General features: G+C 46.1%; 1 protein-coding gene across 3 annotated transcripts in view; it reads left to right on the plus strand.

Annotated features, from left to right (window-relative positions):
- Positions 1-17,680, plus strand: part of CMTM7 (CKLF like MARVEL transmembrane domain containing 7) — a 54,083-nt gene that overhangs the window by 24,627 nt on the left and 11,776 nt on the right. For all 3 annotated transcript variants that reach the window (XM_087430672.1, XM_087430673.1, XM_087430671.1), the window contains exon 2: positions 17,453-17,626. In XM_087430672.1, coding sequence (XP_087286798.1) covers positions 17,453-17,626 — 174 coding nt within the window. The remainder of the gene's footprint in view (positions 1-17,452; positions 17,627-17,680) is intronic.

The raw sequence follows: 17,680 nt of genomic DNA on the forward strand, positions 1-17,680 counted from the left end.
GGACATCCATGCCACCTGCTGCCCTCCTCTGCCGCCCGTGTCCTCTGGTTGGTGCTCTGATTCTAGTCCTCAGTACCTTGCTAGGACTGACAAAGCCTCCTCCCAACTGACCGCTGAGTCTCTTCTCTCCCATCTCCAGTCCACCTGCTACTAGATTAGTTTTCCAGAAGTACAGTTCTGCCTGTGTCTTTCCTCTGCTCAGTGACCTTCACTGGCTACTCCCTGCCCACCAGTAATGTCTACTTTCTCAGCCTGGAATCTGATGCCCCACTGCTCTCTGCCAGCTTTGTTCCCATCACACCCCTTCATACACATGGGGGGTTTGCCTGAATCGGACAACTCACCTACTCCCAAATACTCCCTGTGCTTTTCCACCCCTATGCCTTCCCTTGCCATGTTCCTCTGGTGGAAGCCTCCATTTCGCCTTCTCTGTATATTCAATTCCTGCCTCCTACAGAGTCCACACAAGGGCCACATCTGCTCCTCACAGAGGACATGCCTGACCTCCCTCGTCTAAGCATGCTTCCTCACGAATTGTACCTCCCTGACAGTATTTAGCCCCTGTTTTCTTTTAAGGTACTTATGTCTGGGTCTGAAGCTCCTTACCCTTTAGGACAAGGCCTGTGTCTAAGCTGTCCTTATATTGTGCTCATCTCCTGGTGACAACTCACTGCACTTGGAAGGATCACTGTTTACGTGCTACTCTGTGTCAAGAGCTTCTCCAACATCCCATTTACTCTTCCCAACAAACCTCTGAAAGGAGTTTTAATACTTAACATTTCTTGAGTGTTTACTAGAGCAGTACCAGGCTGTTCTAAATGTTTTGCCTGAATCAGCTCATTTAATCCCCATATCAAATCTGTGTGGTAGGTTTTATCATCCCCATTTTAAAGATGAGAAAACTGAGGCTCAGGGCAGTTAACTGGCCTGCTCATACAGTTGTCTGCTGATACCAAAATCCGCAGATGCCAAAGTCCCTACAGTCAGCCCTCCATATCCATGGGTTCCACATCCGGAGATTCAGCCAACTGCAGATCGAAAATGCCCGTATACTGTAATTTTTTTTTTTTAATTTTTTATTTATTTATTTTCCCCCAAAGCCCCAGTAGAGAGTTGCATGTCATAGCTGCACATCATTCTAGTTGCTGTATGTGGGATGTGGCCTCAGCATGGCCAGAGAATTGGTGCGTCAGTGCACGCCCGGGATCTGAACCCAGGCCGCCAGCAGCGGAGTGCGAGCACTTAACCGCTAAGCCACGGGGCCGGCCCAACTGTAATATTTTTGATCTGCAGTTTGTTGAATCCGCAGATGCGGAACCTGTGGATATGGAAGGCCGACTATAATTGTGTTTACTAAATGACTATTTGACCTATGGAGGTTGCTAGCCATGCTTTATTGCTTCCGTTCAGCTCTACTTGTTCTGAATGGAGGCTAACCTTTGGCCAACACTCCGACTTCCTTCTCCACTCCTCACTGGGTACCATATGACGATCATACATCCTTAACAACTGTGGTTTTCCATCAGTGACACATGCTTACAGTCCCTTAATGGTTCTTGTGTACTTGCTTTGTCATTCTTTATCCCAGACTAATTTCTTCTTCCCCAGGCTGGCACTCTTTTGGCATTATGCTGCCTGGGTCTTTAATTAAAGCATCCCACACCCACATTCTCAAATTCAGCAGGCACTTACTTCTGGCACAAGCCCGGGGCTAGATGCCAGGCCTCCTGCTGGGACAGGCCCCACAGCTTCTCCACATATTGACTTCCCCAGGATAGTGGCCAAAGTACTGAGCAGCGTGACTATTTCTCCTGCATCAAGGTTTCCCTAGGATTGTCTTTGGCAAAGTGGAAACCAGCGTAGCCTTGGATCCCTAGTGCTAAGCACAGGGCTGGGAGCATTGTTGGTACTTAATAAATAATCATTGAATAAATAATTGTATTCTTTCTACTTTAAAACTAGGGTTGCCTGACTGGGAAACCAGGGAAATTCTGAAAACAGATGTATCAGTTAGCTTTTGCTGTATGACAAATAGTCATAAAACTGTGGTGGCGTACAACAATAAGTGTTTATTGCTCACATGACTGAGATCAGCTGGGGTTGGCTCTGCTCATCATGAGCTAAGCTTGCTCCCATGTCTGGGGGTTGGCTGCTGTCATCTGATCTGGGCTGAGTTCACCTGGGGTATCGGGAGTGACTTAGCACTGTCCACATGTCTCTCATCCTTCTGGGACCAGCAAGCTATTAGCTTGAGTAGAGAAAAGTGGTGGGAGGGTTGCATTGTCACAAGGCACACATTGGACTGTATGAGCTCACCAAACTCAAAAGAACCTAGCTGTGCTGCAGCAATGTGGACAGAGTTGCCACATTTCATTTAAAGAAAATCAATATATAGATATTCGGTAGTAGGATCTTCGTTTCAAATGAAATCTTACCAGGAAGCGTAAATAAATGATTCTTACGAGCTGAGCTGCTCAGAGGTGAGGGCTGAGAGGCTATGGAGGCAAAAGTTCTTTGTCCTCCCACTTCTCTCTCTTGGATTCCATGGCTACTGGGAAGCCAAAACCAAGAACTCTCGAAAGTTTCCTCTGACTGTTGTTTTTCATTTACCCAAAGCAAGCTTGGAGCCTCCAGGCCCGGCAGTTTTAGCCCCGTCAGAACCTATAGTCTGCGGACAATTCAGGATGAGCATCCACTCAGTGATGCGGGACGGAGGTGGGGATTTATCAAGCCATTCTCAAGTCACCCCACCACGGCGGTTTCATTGTATAATATTGAGCGACAAGACTCTCAGCCATGGCAGCTGCCTTTTGGCTGAGCCTGCCCCAAGAGCATCTCTGCTGAGGGGACATTGGTAAGCCAGAGTTCCAGGTGTAGGTCACAGATGTTGTCTCTCTCTCACCTGGGCCCATCCCTACGCTCTGGACAGATCTCAGGTTCCCTGTGCACAGAATCAAAGCATGAAACCCAGCACAATTCATACGCTACTTTCAAAACAGACCAGGCAGGGGCTTTTTTTGTTTACGTGTCTGCTCCAGCTACTATGGTTGCATATTAAGTTACCCCAGGATTTAGTGGTGTAAACAACCACTTACTCTCACAAATCTGTGGCTCAGGAATTTGGGCAGGGCAAAGAATGCTTGTCTTTGCTCCATAAGGACTGGGCCTCAGCTGGGAAGACTTGAAGGCTGGGGCTGGAATAAACTGAAGGCTTACCTTCTCACATGTCACAGTTGATGCTGGCTGGTGACCAGCACCCTTAGCTGGGACTGTTGGCCCGACACCTACCCGTGGCCTCTCCAAGTGATCTGAGCTTCCTCATGGCATGGTGGGAGGATTCTAAGGGTGAGTGTCGTGAAACAGGGTCAGAAGGAAGTTGTATCGAGGTCTATGACCTAGCCTTGGGAGTTAGCAGTGTCTTTTCCACCACATTCTAGGCGGCCGTCAGGGCTGCCAGGTTCAAGGGGAAGGGAAATAGATTCTGCTTCTTCTTGGGGAACAGCAAGGTTCTGGAAGAACCTGTGAGACTGGAAATGGTGCTGTGGCCATTTGTGGAAAACACAGTCAGCGACAGTGCACTAATAGGGTGTTAGGTGTTCTTTTTATACCTCGACCAAGGGAATCAGAATATCTGGCTGCAAGAAGCTTGTTTAAGCCTCTTGTGCCAAATTCCGCCCCCCCCGCCCACTGTCCCCCAGACCATTGAGTCCTCAGGGAAAGCTTTATAGTTTTGGCGTTGCTGATTAATTCTTCTGCGCAATCTCACAGTTTGGGAAGAACATAAAAGAGGCAGGAAGCAGTATGCTGTGGTTAAGAACCACATTCTGGAGCCAGATGGAAAAGACTGAATCCCATCTCTGCATACAGCTCTGTATGCAAAGCTCTGTATGGCCCGGGACAGGTACCTCTCCCCTGTCTCAGTTTCCTCATCTATAGAATGGGGCTAATAATAGCACTTACCCACCAAGGGTTGTTGTAATAATTCAACTATGCTCTGCCTGGCACACAGTAAGTGCCTAATGAAATTAGCCATTCATGAAAATAATTGGCGTTATCAATGTTATTTCAGCACCTTATGAAAAAGCTCATGTCCCAACAGGGGCTGTAGGCCCACCCCTGCTCCCACCAGTCCTAGAGAAGATTCCTAGGCAGTCACCCTCTTCTGTTTTGTTAATCACCTCATCAGGGGACAGCTGAGAAACACTAGCTCCTACTCCTGGTAAGACCCTGGCTGCACACAGGGGTCTTATCCATCTGCTTTTATCCAGTTCTCTAGGTCTGAGAATCTTAAAAAAAGAACATTTAATGTATTTTCTATGTTTTCCCCATTTCTAAATTAATATGCTGTGTTTCCTCAATTCTAAGATCCTACCGACTGTAAGACCCACCACTGATTTTATAACCTGGGGAGAGGACAGCTGAAGAGCACCAGTCTGTTGTAAATTACATTGCAATTTCAACAACATTAAAATGTGTGTGTGGAAGTACAAATGAGAATTAAGGAAACACATTATGTTTGTTAGAATTTAGAAATATAGAAAAACACAAATGGGAAAATTAGAACTCTTATAATTAAGTTGAGTGTATAATTTAGCAGGACACTTCTGAGAGCAAGAGAGATACCAATTACCCAGCTAATCCGGGGCATAAACTGGGATTATTCTGAACAGGCTAGAACATCTGCTCCCTTAACCTAAAGCCCTGAGTTACGACGAGCGTTGACTACTGTTAACAAGCCGGGGACCTGGCGTCCATTTTTTCTCTTAGCACACATGCGGGTATATTTTCATATTGTGACTCTTCCTTGGGCCCTCTTTTATATATTACTACTATGTTGTGAATATCTTCTCGTATCATTGAAACAACATTGTTTAAAGCTATGTTTACCATAATTATGAAAGGAATAATGTTTTCATTCCAGACATTTAAAAAATATGAAAAAAGCACAAAGGGGAAAAAAAAATCACCCGTAATGCCATCACCCCCAAATAGTCACAGTTAATCTTTTGTCTGTGGTAGTTTCCTTTAAATATATGGTCTATAGTTTTATTAGAGTGGTGGATTGTGGGAGGAATTACAGCTTTGTGCCTGATATTTTTTTTCTTAGCTAAGTGACCATTTTTATTAATGGTTACATAGTATTTTTTCATGAGGATAAGCCATATTTTAATCAACATATACTATTGGATATTTAGGTTTTTTCTAATTTTTCCACTTTTATAACACTCTGTGATGACTATTCTTTTTGTTTGTTTGTTTGGTGAGGAAGATTGGCCCTGAGCTAACATCTGTTGCCAATCTTCCTCTTTTTTGTGTGTGAGTCGCTACCACAGCATGGCTTGATGAGCGGTGCATAGGTCTGTGTGGGATCTGAACCCGTGAACCCCGGGCTACCGAAGCGGAGCGTGTGAACTTAACCACTATGCCAGCAGGCTGGCGCCTGTGATGACTATTCGTGTAAATAAATCTTGGCTTATATCCTGGAGTGTTTCAACAGGATAATTTACTTGAGATGATGTTATTGGGTCAATGAAATGCGTTTTTTAGATATTTGATAATTTATGTTAAGTCCAGAGGTGCCTTCCAGACCCGAGCTCAACCATTAATCCTCAACTACATGGTGGTTTGCTGTTAATATTATTTCAGTGTTTATTGCATACTTGTTTTGGGTCAAGCACAGTGCTGTACAAGTGTTAACTGATTTTATCCTCATAACATCCTTATAGGGTATACTATCCTCTCTATTATCCGGATGAGGAAATTGAGACATGGAAAAGCAAAGTCACAGCTAGAAAGTGGCACCGACCATTGAGCTGAGGCAGTGGCACCAAAGTCAAGCTGCCTGTTGGAAAAAAAATTGGATTTACATAGAAAAGAACCCATGGCTGGAGCATGCCCTGCCTGGCCAATATCTGTGGAAGGTCATACCTCTCCTGACTATATGAACAGCCATTCCTAGAAGCCCAATCCTGAATCCAAGGAGGGACAAAGGTCTGGTCCATCTGAACAGGACAAGCCCTTGGTGAGTTCTTTCACTGAGTGGTTGCTTTGTGGGATCCAAGGAGGCCCAGACCCTGCCTGGATCTACAAGGAAGTTTCATCTCCTGAGAGGCATGAGACCTGGAAGGGGATATGGCAGATGCTAAAAAAGGGGTGGGAGTGAAGATCTGGAGGAGGAAAAAAGCCCCTTCCGTCTGGGGCACAGAAGGGCAGGGAATGCTTCGTGGACCATCTAGACCTGTGTGATACGGTAGCCACTAGCCACATGTGGCTATTTACATTTAAATTAATTCAGTTAAAAATTCAATTCCTCAGTCACACCAGCCACATTTCAAGTGTTCAGGGGCCATTGGCTACCATGTTGCACAGCATCCGTAGAGAACATTTCCATCATCACAGAAAGTTCTGTTGGACATCACTGGTCTGGAAGCAGGAGTTTGGCAGAGGGAATGGAAGTAGAGGATGGAGAATGGCCAGTAGTCTACTTCAATTTGAACATGGGATGTGCACAGGGAAGTAGAGGTAAACATTCAAAATGGAGCTTAGAGCCATTCCTTAGCATGACCTGCAAGCCTCATTGTAAATATGGGCTTTATATTAGACATCTGTACTGTTTAAAATAGGTAAGTGATGGTGTGAAGGAGTCCTCATCAGATCATGAGTCTCTTAAGTGTCTGTCGTGCCCATGGCCTCGTCTTCTGAGGAAGCTGCCTGTATGTGGCATCACCTACCCTGGATCAAACTGGCTGAAGCGGAGACTACATCATCAATAGGACATCAGGGAGGTCCGAAGTCTGTGAAGCGGCCTCGTTCCGTGAGGTGACTCTGGGTAATAGGGAGCTCCCTGTGGAGAGTGTGATATGAGAGGGGCTCAGTCCTGGAACCCGTGGCAGCGACTGGAGAGAAGGATGCCCACTTGTGGGCTGTGCCCTGAGTGGTGAGGAACACCCACCAGCTCTCCCCAAGGCCTCCCTGAGAGGTGCTAAGGTGGCTTTCTGTGCCCCTTATAACAAACCCTGTCACCTGAGGTGACCTGAGTGGGTGGCCTGCTCCCTGCAGCCCCAGAGTCCAGCTGCCCTGGAGCACCTGCCTTGCCTCAAGTTTTCCCTTTGTTTCCTCACCTCAGTACCGACCAGGTAAAGGTGCCTCACAGAGGAGAAGCAAAAATTAGTAAACGAGTTCAGATGAGCTGTCAATCAGGAAAGGGTTTAAGTGGCTGTTTTAGCCTCTAGAGAACAGGAGGTCAGGGGTGTCTGTGAGCTTCAGGCAGAGGAGAGGTTTAAAAAGGAATTAAGCTGAGGAGTTGTGGGGCAGCTAACCTGTTAGGGTTACGCTGGCGTGGGTTTGACTGGAAGGAATCAGTCTCATCTTAGTGCAAGACTTTTCAGTCCTTTTTCTGCTCACAAAGGATCTTTGTTTGGCTTGTAAGTTTATACCATGCATTTCCAGACATCTCAGGGGCTTAGATGTGCTTTCCACACCCCCCTGCCAAGTTGATGAAAGCAGTTGATGAAAGCAGCATTGTTCTAGAATGTTCCTTTTACTCTTTGCAGAGAGTCTGACAAGTTGTGTTCAGCACACCTTGCACTGAGAATTGTGGAAAGCTGCAGGCAACAGCTGTCCGCCTGTGGCCCACCTGTGCCCCACCTGTGGCCCCGTTCAGACACACTCCCCCCAAGTCCCTGCACTCCTGTGTGCACCGTGACTTTCATGAATGTAGAACCTAGTCGCTTGGTCTGTCTGTGGTCGGGATGTGAGCTGTTGCACTTTCATTCCGTTTATCAGAAGGAACCAAAAATCGTGTCTGCTCTTGGATGAAGCTCCATGGCATCTCACTAACTGAATTGCTTATTAAATGGAATTATTACTTTATAGTTTTTAAAATAAAAATAACAATTTCCTAACTTTCACTTGTGCCTTTATGGTAAGAGGGACAACTGCAAATCTCAGTTCATTTTTCCTTCCCCCGCCCCTCTTAGTTATTTCTCTGCACTTATTGGGCATTATATTTTTAACTTTTTTATTATGGAAAATTTCAAACATATACAAAAGTAGAGAGAATAGCACCATGAACCCTTATGTGCCCCTCAGATGGCTGCAACGGGCACCAATTCCTGGCCAGTCCTTGTTGAGCTGTATCCCCCACCCACTTAATCCCCCCATATTATATTTTAAACAGCTTAATTGAGGTATAAATTACATACCATAAAAGCTACTAGTTTTAAGTGTGCAATTCAGATTTTTACTAAATTGACAGAGTTGTATAGCCATCACCATAATCCAATTTTAGGACATTCCCCCCCCCCCACAAGATCCCTTGTGCCCATTTGTTCCCATATTATTGTGAAGCGAATCCTGTACTGTGTTTTGTCTCATCCATAAATATTTCAGTGTGTGTCTGAATTGCTGGGCATTCTGTGCTTGTCACGGCGGCACCCACTCAGGCAGCCCCTCTTCTGCTTAGGCCTAAAAGCAACCCCTGCATTCAGCGCTGCCTCTCTGTAAGCCCTAGAGAGCCTGAGGGGATATGATTACAGGAAAGAGCTTGCACTCAGCCTACAGGCCATTTTTACACTGGGGTGCTGTTAAGAATCCAGTTTAACCCCAAATTCAGGTCTACGTATATTATTGAAGGCCTACTCTGTGCTGGGCTCCGGGGATGCAACAGGGAATTCGTCATGGTCCCTGCCTGTGTGCCCAGACATAAACTGTGCACACAATTAGGAATGCAGTGGGCAGAGGCAGCCTCAGCTGAGATGTGAGCTTAATGGCCAGCTTGTCTCAAACTGAAGCATCGCCCTGGCCTGACCGACATCTGAAGACATGCCTGTGTATTTTACACAGCTTTCCTGATGACCCCTTGCTTCTGGGTTTAAAGCCACTACTTGTTTCAGGATGGACAGGAGAAGAGTGACGTATTGGTCTCGTCCCACCTGTTAGAGGTGGGACCTCTGCAGGGTGGCTTTACCTTCCTCCACTCACCTGTCTCTCTCTCCCCTCTAGACACTAGGCGGGATGAGTGGGAATGTGGCCCAGCCCAATGCCCGGAACATAGAAGGCCCTCAGGAAATGGATATAAAACTGCATTTGTTCATTTATTCAACAAATATCCATGGAGAACCTGTGTACCATTCAGGGTTCCTGGCCGTGGGGCAACAACAGTGAACAAAACAGAGTAAAACCTTCATCCTCATGGGCTTACGTTCAGGGGATGACAGACAATAAAAAATAAACAGGTAAAAGATACAGCTTGCTGGGCCATAACGGGGCTCTGGAGCAGAATAGTTGAATGAGCGGCATCTACAAATGATAGAATAGTTATCTTTTTAGAAAGCAGAGTATAAAACTATATATACAGTGTGAGCCAATCTTTGAAAAGGAAAAATAATAATGTACATTTGTGCTTAAAACATACATATGTGGAAAGAAATACCACCAAATGCCAGGGATGATGGTTATCTCTGAGAAATGGGGTTATGGGTGATTTTTGTTTTCTTATATAGATACTTGCGTGAATTAATTTTCAGTAACAAACAAGAATTAATTGTATAATTAGAGTTACTCTTTTGTGTAAGCAGGAGACTTGACATGAACCCCATTTCTAACTGGCCCTTTCTGAGTTGGAGTCTCAGAGCCTGCTTCCCGGCATGAGGGAAACTGAGGCAGGGTGAGACTTCCCTTCTGTCACCCAGAGTCCCAGGGGCACAGGACAAAGGATTCAAGTCCTTAGCTGAAAACAGAGGCCAGAGCTGGGAGAGGGGCTATGAAAAGAAACAAGCAGGCCCTGTAGCAGAGCAGCACAGCAGTTAGGAGCAGGGACTGCAGCACCACACCAGGGGCCCAGCTGGCTCCTCTGCCTGGCTGTGTGACTTTGAGCAAGTTGCTTAACCTCTCTGTGCCCCGGCTTCCTTGTAAAAGGACGATGATGATAGTACTTTCCTCCCAGGACTGTTGTGAAGATGAACTTGGTTAAAAACTGTAGAGCACTTAGCCCAGTGCCTGCGTATCGTTAGGGCTCAGAAAGTGTAGCAGCAGCATTTATGGTGCACCAAGTCAAGGAGGGCAGGTGCGACATCAGAGACTGTGACAGAGAAAACGTGGCAGAAAGGAAATCCACATGTGAAACGAGAAGAGGTGGCTCTGGGGACTGGACGTGACCTGCCAGCCAAGCCCTTGTGGCCTTTTCTTGGGCACTGTCCCCTCCATCCCTTTTTTCTCCCCCCTTCTCCCTTGGTGCCACCTCTTCAGCTGATCTCATGAAGGCCAGCTGCTGAGCAGGAATGCAGTTCAGATTTCTCCGGAACAAATGCTGGGAAAGTTCCTTAATTTAAAGAAACCTTTGAGGAAGAAAGGGGTGAAGCTCTCTCTCCTCTCCATGGAAGTTTAAGGTGCTCATGTCTGGTTCTCTGTAGCCTCCTCCTCACATACCCCTGCGAGACTCTTCCTGGCTGCTGGCTTGGGAGGAGACACGCCAACCCTGGGTGGATTGGGTGCGAGCTCAAGTCACCGAGACATGGCAGCCCGTCCCTCTGGAGTACGCTCACTCCTCACAGAGTCTTGGGGGTCAGGTAGACCTGGATTGGCTTCCTGGTTCCACCACCTACCCTCTGTGTGACCTTCCTTGGGCAAGTGACCCACCCTTGATCCTCACCTTCCTCAAATCTGTGAATTGCATACAGTGCCACCTGGTTACAGCCCTGTCCTCCAGCGGTCTCCTCGGGGAGGTGACCGTCCACGGCCCTGTCCTCCAGGGGTCTCCTCGGGGAGGTGACCGTCCACGGCCCTGTCCTCCAGGGGTCTCCTCGGGGAGGTGACCGTCCACGGCCCTGTCCTCCAGGGGTCTCCTCGGGGAGGTGACCGTCCACGGCCCTGTCCTCCAGGGGTCTCCTCGGGGAGGTGACTGCCCACTGCCCCCTCTTTTCACTTCCATGTATACACGAAGCGGTATGTTCTCCTCTAGTGATGACAGGAGTGAGAGGCAGAGGATGCTGCTTATGTGTTCTTGAAATTCAGTCAGCCCTAGAGAGACCAGGAAATCAAGTCAGATACTGAAAGAGAAACAAGCTAGAGAAACCATTACTTGAAACAAAAATTTGTGATTACAGTTTGGTTCAAGATAAGCACCAAACCACCAAGTTTGCTACGTAATAAATGTCAGTGGTACTTGTCATCATTTGGACGCAATGATGTTTTTGACAAGTTGAGCTTTCTATCCCAGTCCTCCTAAATGTGACCTGATGACCTCTGCCAGTGAAGAACAGTGGTGACATAGGTGACGTGATGGTTGCAGAGATCGTCTATCCAGGCTGTTTCTGTTGTGGAAAATTGGTTAGGGACAAGGGGAGCATGGCTGCCCTGAATAACAAGCAGAGAATGTTCTGGCTCCATCATGAACTAAGAATCTGGAAACCCTTCTTACATCACACCTACACCTTGTACTCTGCCTTGAGAGCCTGAATGCCAAACCTCCTGGGGCGGTTAATGAGGGCATTCGGCCAACTTTGAAAGGTCTTTAGAGGGTAGCCTCCAACAGTCCTTCATCTTGCCTACATGTGAGGCCTTGTTGTGCTGGGTCCCTAAGTGACGTTCACCGACAAAGCTCGATCCTCTACTCAAAGCGCTTGAGGCCAATAAGGACGTAACAGAGTGTCGTGGAGCTGTCACAGAGGATGGCAGGATGACCCCAGAACCATTCATTTCACAGTAGTTGGGGGGAAGGGTAGTAAACAAGTTAACCAAGAAATAGCTAGAGCACCAATCGCAAAGGTTCCATAAGAGAATACCGGGGACCTTCCTGAGGGGCAGCGTGTGAGGAACTCGGGGAGCCCAGCACCCAAAGACGCAGAGATAGCTGGGACCTGAACTTGCAGCCCCTGTGGGCCTCATTAAAAGATTTGTACCTCATTCAGGAGTATGGGAAACTGTTGAAGGGTTTTAAGTTTTCACTCATGCCGTCTACAAAAACAAATCCCGGATGCTTAAAGAGCTGAAAGTTTTACATGTTTATACATGTATATAAACATTTCTTTTTAATGTAGGACACTATTCTTTTATAATCTTGGGGTGGAGAATAAGACACAAAATCCCGAAGCTATAAAAAATGATGCAGAGATTTGACTGCATAAAAAATTTAAACTTCGGTAAAACAGAAGACAAAGCAAAGAGAATATATTTTCAATCTCAGTGAGAGATTGAGAGAATATATTTGCAATATCTATAACAGACAATAGGTTAATATTCAGAATATAAAGAGTTCCTCAAATCCATAATAACAATACAAACAATGGAAAAATAGGCCAAGAACGTGAACAGGCAGTAACCAATAAACATATGAAAAGATATTCAACCCGCTAGTGATCAGGGAAATGAAGATTAAGTAACCAGATTCCATTTCCATTCTTTTTAAATACGGATGATAATCTGTGTTGGCAAGATTCCCTGTGCAGGGAAACTCCTCTCTTTTTTGGATAGCATTTTGGCAGCAAACATCAAAATCCTAAATGTGAATATGCTTTCGCCCAGTAATTTCACTTCTAGGAGTCTTTTAGAAATGTTCAGACATGTACAAAGAAGTGTGTCCAAGAATATTCTTTGCAGGCTTGTTTGTATTAGTAAAAAATTGGAGATGTGACAAATGCTCATCAAGAAAAGGCTGTTTAAGGTAGTGTTTCTCATCCCCAGAGGATCTTTGGGAAGGTCTGTTGAACCTCGGGAGATGCTCCTGGCATCTAGTGGGTCGAGACCAGGATGCTGCTGAACATCCTACAGGACAGCCCCCCCCGACCAAAGAATTATTCAGCCCCAAATGTCAGTAGTGCCGAGGTTGAGAAACCCGGGGTCAAATAAAGCCTCAGCCAATTAAAAGAAAAGGGTAGATCTATGTATGTGCCATTAAAGATCTCTGAGACGTGTCATATTAAAAAATGCTTTTTTACAACTTAATATGTGATCTTTGTAATACAAGGAAACAAAATAAGTAAATTTTAAAACCAACTAAATAATCACTTCCCCTCCAGAGAGGTTACCAGCTTCTTATGTTATTTCCTTCCAGAAATATTCCAGCACCAACAAACATAGGATCTGGTTTTTAATACACTGCGGGTGACTTTACCACGTGGTTAGATTAAAAAACCAGTGCATTAGCCAGCTGTTTGAGGCCTGGACCTGAGGAGCCCAGACATAATGTTTTCTAGATTATTCCTCTTCCCTTGTGTTTTCTATGGAGTTTTTATTTATTTTTTATTTATTTATTTATTTTTCCCCCCCAAAGCCCCAGTAGAAGTTGTATGTCACAGCTGCACATCCTTCTAGTTGCTGCATGTGGGACGCAGCCTCAGCATGGCCGGAGAAGCCGTGCGTCGGTGCGCGCCCGGGATCCGAACCCGGGCCGCCAGCAGCAGAGCGCGCGCACTTAACCGCCAAGCCACGGGCCGGCCCTGGAGTTTTTATTTTTGAATACAGAACAAAACTGTGTGCTGTGGGGTGGGAGGGTGGGAAGGAGCCTGCAGCAAAAGTCTGATACTGGTGAGTGAGGACCTAGAGAAAGCAAGCCAGAGTGAGGGTTCTCTCGCATGATGTTAATGAGATTATACAAGGGCTGTTCATGGTGATGACCAGTGGGGGCTTTAACAGGGAGGCACGGGCAAATTTCCCTACACCCCAGGGCAGAATTCAGCCAAAGTTGGGAACCGTTCAAATTCCTTTTCCTTCCTGCCTGCTGCCAAGCAGTCATTTATGGATCTGCTTGCATCTACAGATGCAGTTTCCAGTCACTGAATCGTCATCCACATCTCTGACTTTTTGAATAAGCCTGGCTTTCATCTTCTGGGCTTTTCCAGAAAAGCCTCTTAGAGTTGGGTCTGAGACCTTTTGATGTTGGCCTTCAAGAATTACTTCCCATCCTCCTGCCTGTCTCTCTCACTGAAACATTATTCTAAGGTCAGAATAAAAACCCCTGTGAGAGGGTAGGGTTGGGTGACCTGCCAGCATCCAGCCTGGGGTTCTCAAAACAAAAGGTGTCTGGTGCCATCTTCAGCCAGACACAGGCATGCTCAGCAGACCAGACTTGGTAGGGGTGTGGGGGTCTCAGGCCTGCTGCGGGAATGTCTCTGGGCAGAGACTGCAGGCAGCAGGCGACAGGGCCTCCTGAGACTACCACTGGCCTCTACTGCCCAGCTTAGAAGAAGGCATCTCCTGAAAACTGCCTCTTGAGTCTTCTCCAGAAATTTTCTGTCTTAGACTTCAAAATTCAATTTCTTCTTGAGAGACACCCCCGCAGGGTGAGAACTTGGGTAAGCTGTCTGGTGCTAACTGTGGAGTTAGGACCAGACTGTTTTAGTTCCACAGTCCTCAGGGGACAGTCATTTCTCTCAGGTAATGTCAGCTTGCTTCGTCTCCGGTGAAATTGAAACCCACTGCTGCTTTCACCAACATCATCTCTTCTTTCTAGTAAGAATTCTGATAGAATGAAGTCAGAAAGGACACAGTTTGGGGGGGAGTGGTTTCTAATCTGAGGTCATTCCAATGACTCTAAACAGTGTCACAGCTCGTCGTGAGACCCTCGCTTTGAGTTGAGGGTTCCTGCAACATTACTTTTAAACCCCTAGACATTTATGTTAGATAATATCTGTTAATTTTAGATAAATATCTATAAATATTTTCAACTTTCAGGACAGTTCAATATAAAAGAACAAACCGCCATGAGAGGAACTACAAGGCACCCTGAGAAACAAGTTAGTCCTTTGGGCAGTGTCACATTTAACTTACTGTAAACAGAACCACATCAATCTTCCAGAAGCCGCCGAGCCTTCTTCACTCAGTCCTGAAATTAGAACTCCTATGCAGTCATCTCTGAATTCAGGCGTGTTTGTTGACTTGCTTTTCTAACTGGGAATAAGAAGAGGTCATGAGAGGGCCAGGTGGGGGTGGGCGTGGGGGGAACCAGCACCCAAGGGCCCCTTCTCCACCATTGTCTAGTTCTTTCTTCTACTTCACCTTTCTGGCTGCCCCCTGAGTATTGATCTAAATGATTCAGGGGTTTCCAGCATTTGCAGAGGTTACCTACTGGCCTTAGAAGAGTTCCTGAAAAGTTTGGTGTCAATCAAATCTTTTTTTTTTTTTTTTAGTGTACTAGCTGAGATGCTGACCATTTAAAGTAGGAACGAATGAATTATTGGGCAAAAGGGAAGCTTTTAGGAATATGCATCAGTACACACCATTTGCTGTTTAAATGGGATTTTCCAAAATTGGGCTTTCTTAAAGAAGAGCACATGGTAGGCGGCCGTAGGCCAAGTGGACAGAATTAGGGAAGTCTAATTTTGGAAAGCAAGTTTCCCAGAAAGGTTTGAGATGCTTTGTGGTAGAGCAGTAATGTACTTCCTGCTGCACAGTACTCAGCCCTGGGAGCTCAGAGGGGAAGACCTGCTCAGGCCCCTTCTCTTCATTGGGAAACTCCCACATCTCTGTGTCACCATGAGAAAGAGCTGACTCCGTCACAGATGAAGGGTTGTAAAAATTATTCTAATCTTTGCATTAAATTAGGTGCACAATTGCTTCTCCACCTAGAAATCACACTGCATAATCCTGAATTATCTACATTTTAAGGCAGGCCTTGAATAAAAATGCCCCACCATGTGCGGGGGTCAGTGAAAGACTGGGGAGACCGGTAGACTTCCCAGATAGACCAGGCCTGGAAATGGGGGCTGATGAGGCCGCAAAGCCCTGGCAATCATGCATACTCTTGAGTGAGGCAAAGGCTCCCCTCGGAGCTTTGAAACAACCTCAAAGCGTGAATCATTATATTACCATGGCTGGCTGGCTTGAGAGGAACCGAAAAAATGAAAATACTCACATTTCTCATTAGCAAAGAGAAATATGCAAATGTTGAGGGTCCCTTGTGTCAGAACCACACTCTTCTGTTTTGATCTGTTAAGCAGAGCACTCTCCATGCCTGCTTTAAGCTTCAAGCCGAGAGTTCTTTTCTAGCTGTTGTACCTATTCCTGAGGACCTGGATAGAGTGTTAGAAATGAGGGGCCTTGGAAAATCGAGCATTTTTAGCATCGACCACTTTAACCAGCATTAGATCCATTTTGTGATTTAATTCTCACATAGACTCACATTTTCTACGGCACTGTTTCTCCACAGCAGCACAATAATTTGGGCCGCATTTGGAACCAGATAGTTCTTTGTTATGGGGCCTGTCCTGTGCATTGTGGGGTGTGTAGCAGCACCCCTGGCCTCTACCCACTAAATGCCAGTAGCACTCCTCGTAGTTGTGACAACCAGAAATGTATCCACATGTTGCCAAATGTCCCATAAGACACGAATCACACACACACACACACACCCCCTTTGAGAATCACTGTTCTATAGGAAAGAAGCAGTGTAAAATAATCTTTGTCCTAAATTAGTTGTGCTTTTAAAACAGATCCTAAGATTGTACATGCATTTAACACCTGTGTGTTATTGGTTTATTTTCCTTGGGGAGTGAATAAGATTTTATTCTCTTCGAATGGCCTTCATAAAAACTCAGAATCTTCTCTCCCTCTTCCGATCTGTTCTTCCATAGTATTCATATGTTGCTAATAATTTACCTGACCTGTTAATTCATTAATATGCCATTAATTGATTAATTCTGCACATGCATTCATTCATTCATGCAATGGTATACTTAGCAGTCTCTCCCACATGCCCCGTCGTGAGCAAGCACTGCCTCGTAACCAGGATTCCCACATTTGATTGATGACACATCCACCTTCCTCAGCTTGTTCATGATGAGGGCTTACGTTTTTGGAAGGCAAAATGCATCTGACTTGGGAGAACATGGTCCCTGGAGTCAGACAGACTTGGGTTCAAATCCCACCTCCGCTGCTTACAAGCTGGGTAGCCTTGGACTGATTATTGAATCTGTATGCGTCAGTTTCCCCATATGAACACGGGGGTGATTTCGTCTACCTGGCACAGTTCTGTGAGGCCTCAATGAGATCATGTACGTGAGACATCAGTAAATGGTAACTTATTGTCTGCCAACTGGTAGGTTGTAATGTATGAATTGCCATCTTTCTAGGTCAAAAACAATCCAGTGTTGGCAGCTTCCTACAGTTCAAGGTAATATGTAAACCCAAGGTCCAGTATCACGCTGACTCTATCTTTGCTCTGTGGTGGTCCAGCAAAAATGGCATGATTCTGCTTGGTTATTTTCCTGCATTCCTGCCCTCTCTCTGAGGAGGCATCCTGTCAGCACAACATAACAGACTTCAGAGAGGACGGCCTCCACACCAGCATGTATTTTAGAAGCTTGTACTACGGAAAGTTGCATTCTTCCAACCTTCCAGCTACGTTGTGAGGAAATAACCTGATTGATAGCAGTTCCTTGATTTTCTGTTGTTGTCCCCTGGGTGCTCGTCTTGGGTAGGCATCTCTATCTCTCTGATGTCTCTATTTACGTCTCAGGTCACTCTGCTGATCGCCTTCATCTGCGTGAGGAGCTCGCCGTGGACCAGCTACAGTGCCTACAGCTACTTCGAAGTGGTCACCATTTGCAACTTGATAATGATCCTCGCTTTTTACCTGGTCCACCTCTTCCGCCTCTACCGTGCACTCACCTGTATCAGCTGGCCCCTGTCGGTAAGAGAGTGGCCTGGCCCTGTCCCCGCACGCACAAGTCGGGATGGTAGCTGG

Source organism: Ceratotherium simum, chromosome 5, assembly GCF_057802395.1.
Source record: "Ceratotherium simum simum isolate JZ-2026a chromosome 5, ASM5780239v1, whole genome shotgun sequence".
Taxonomy (NCBI): Eukaryota; Metazoa; Chordata; class Mammalia; order Perissodactyla; family Rhinocerotidae; genus Ceratotherium; species Ceratotherium simum.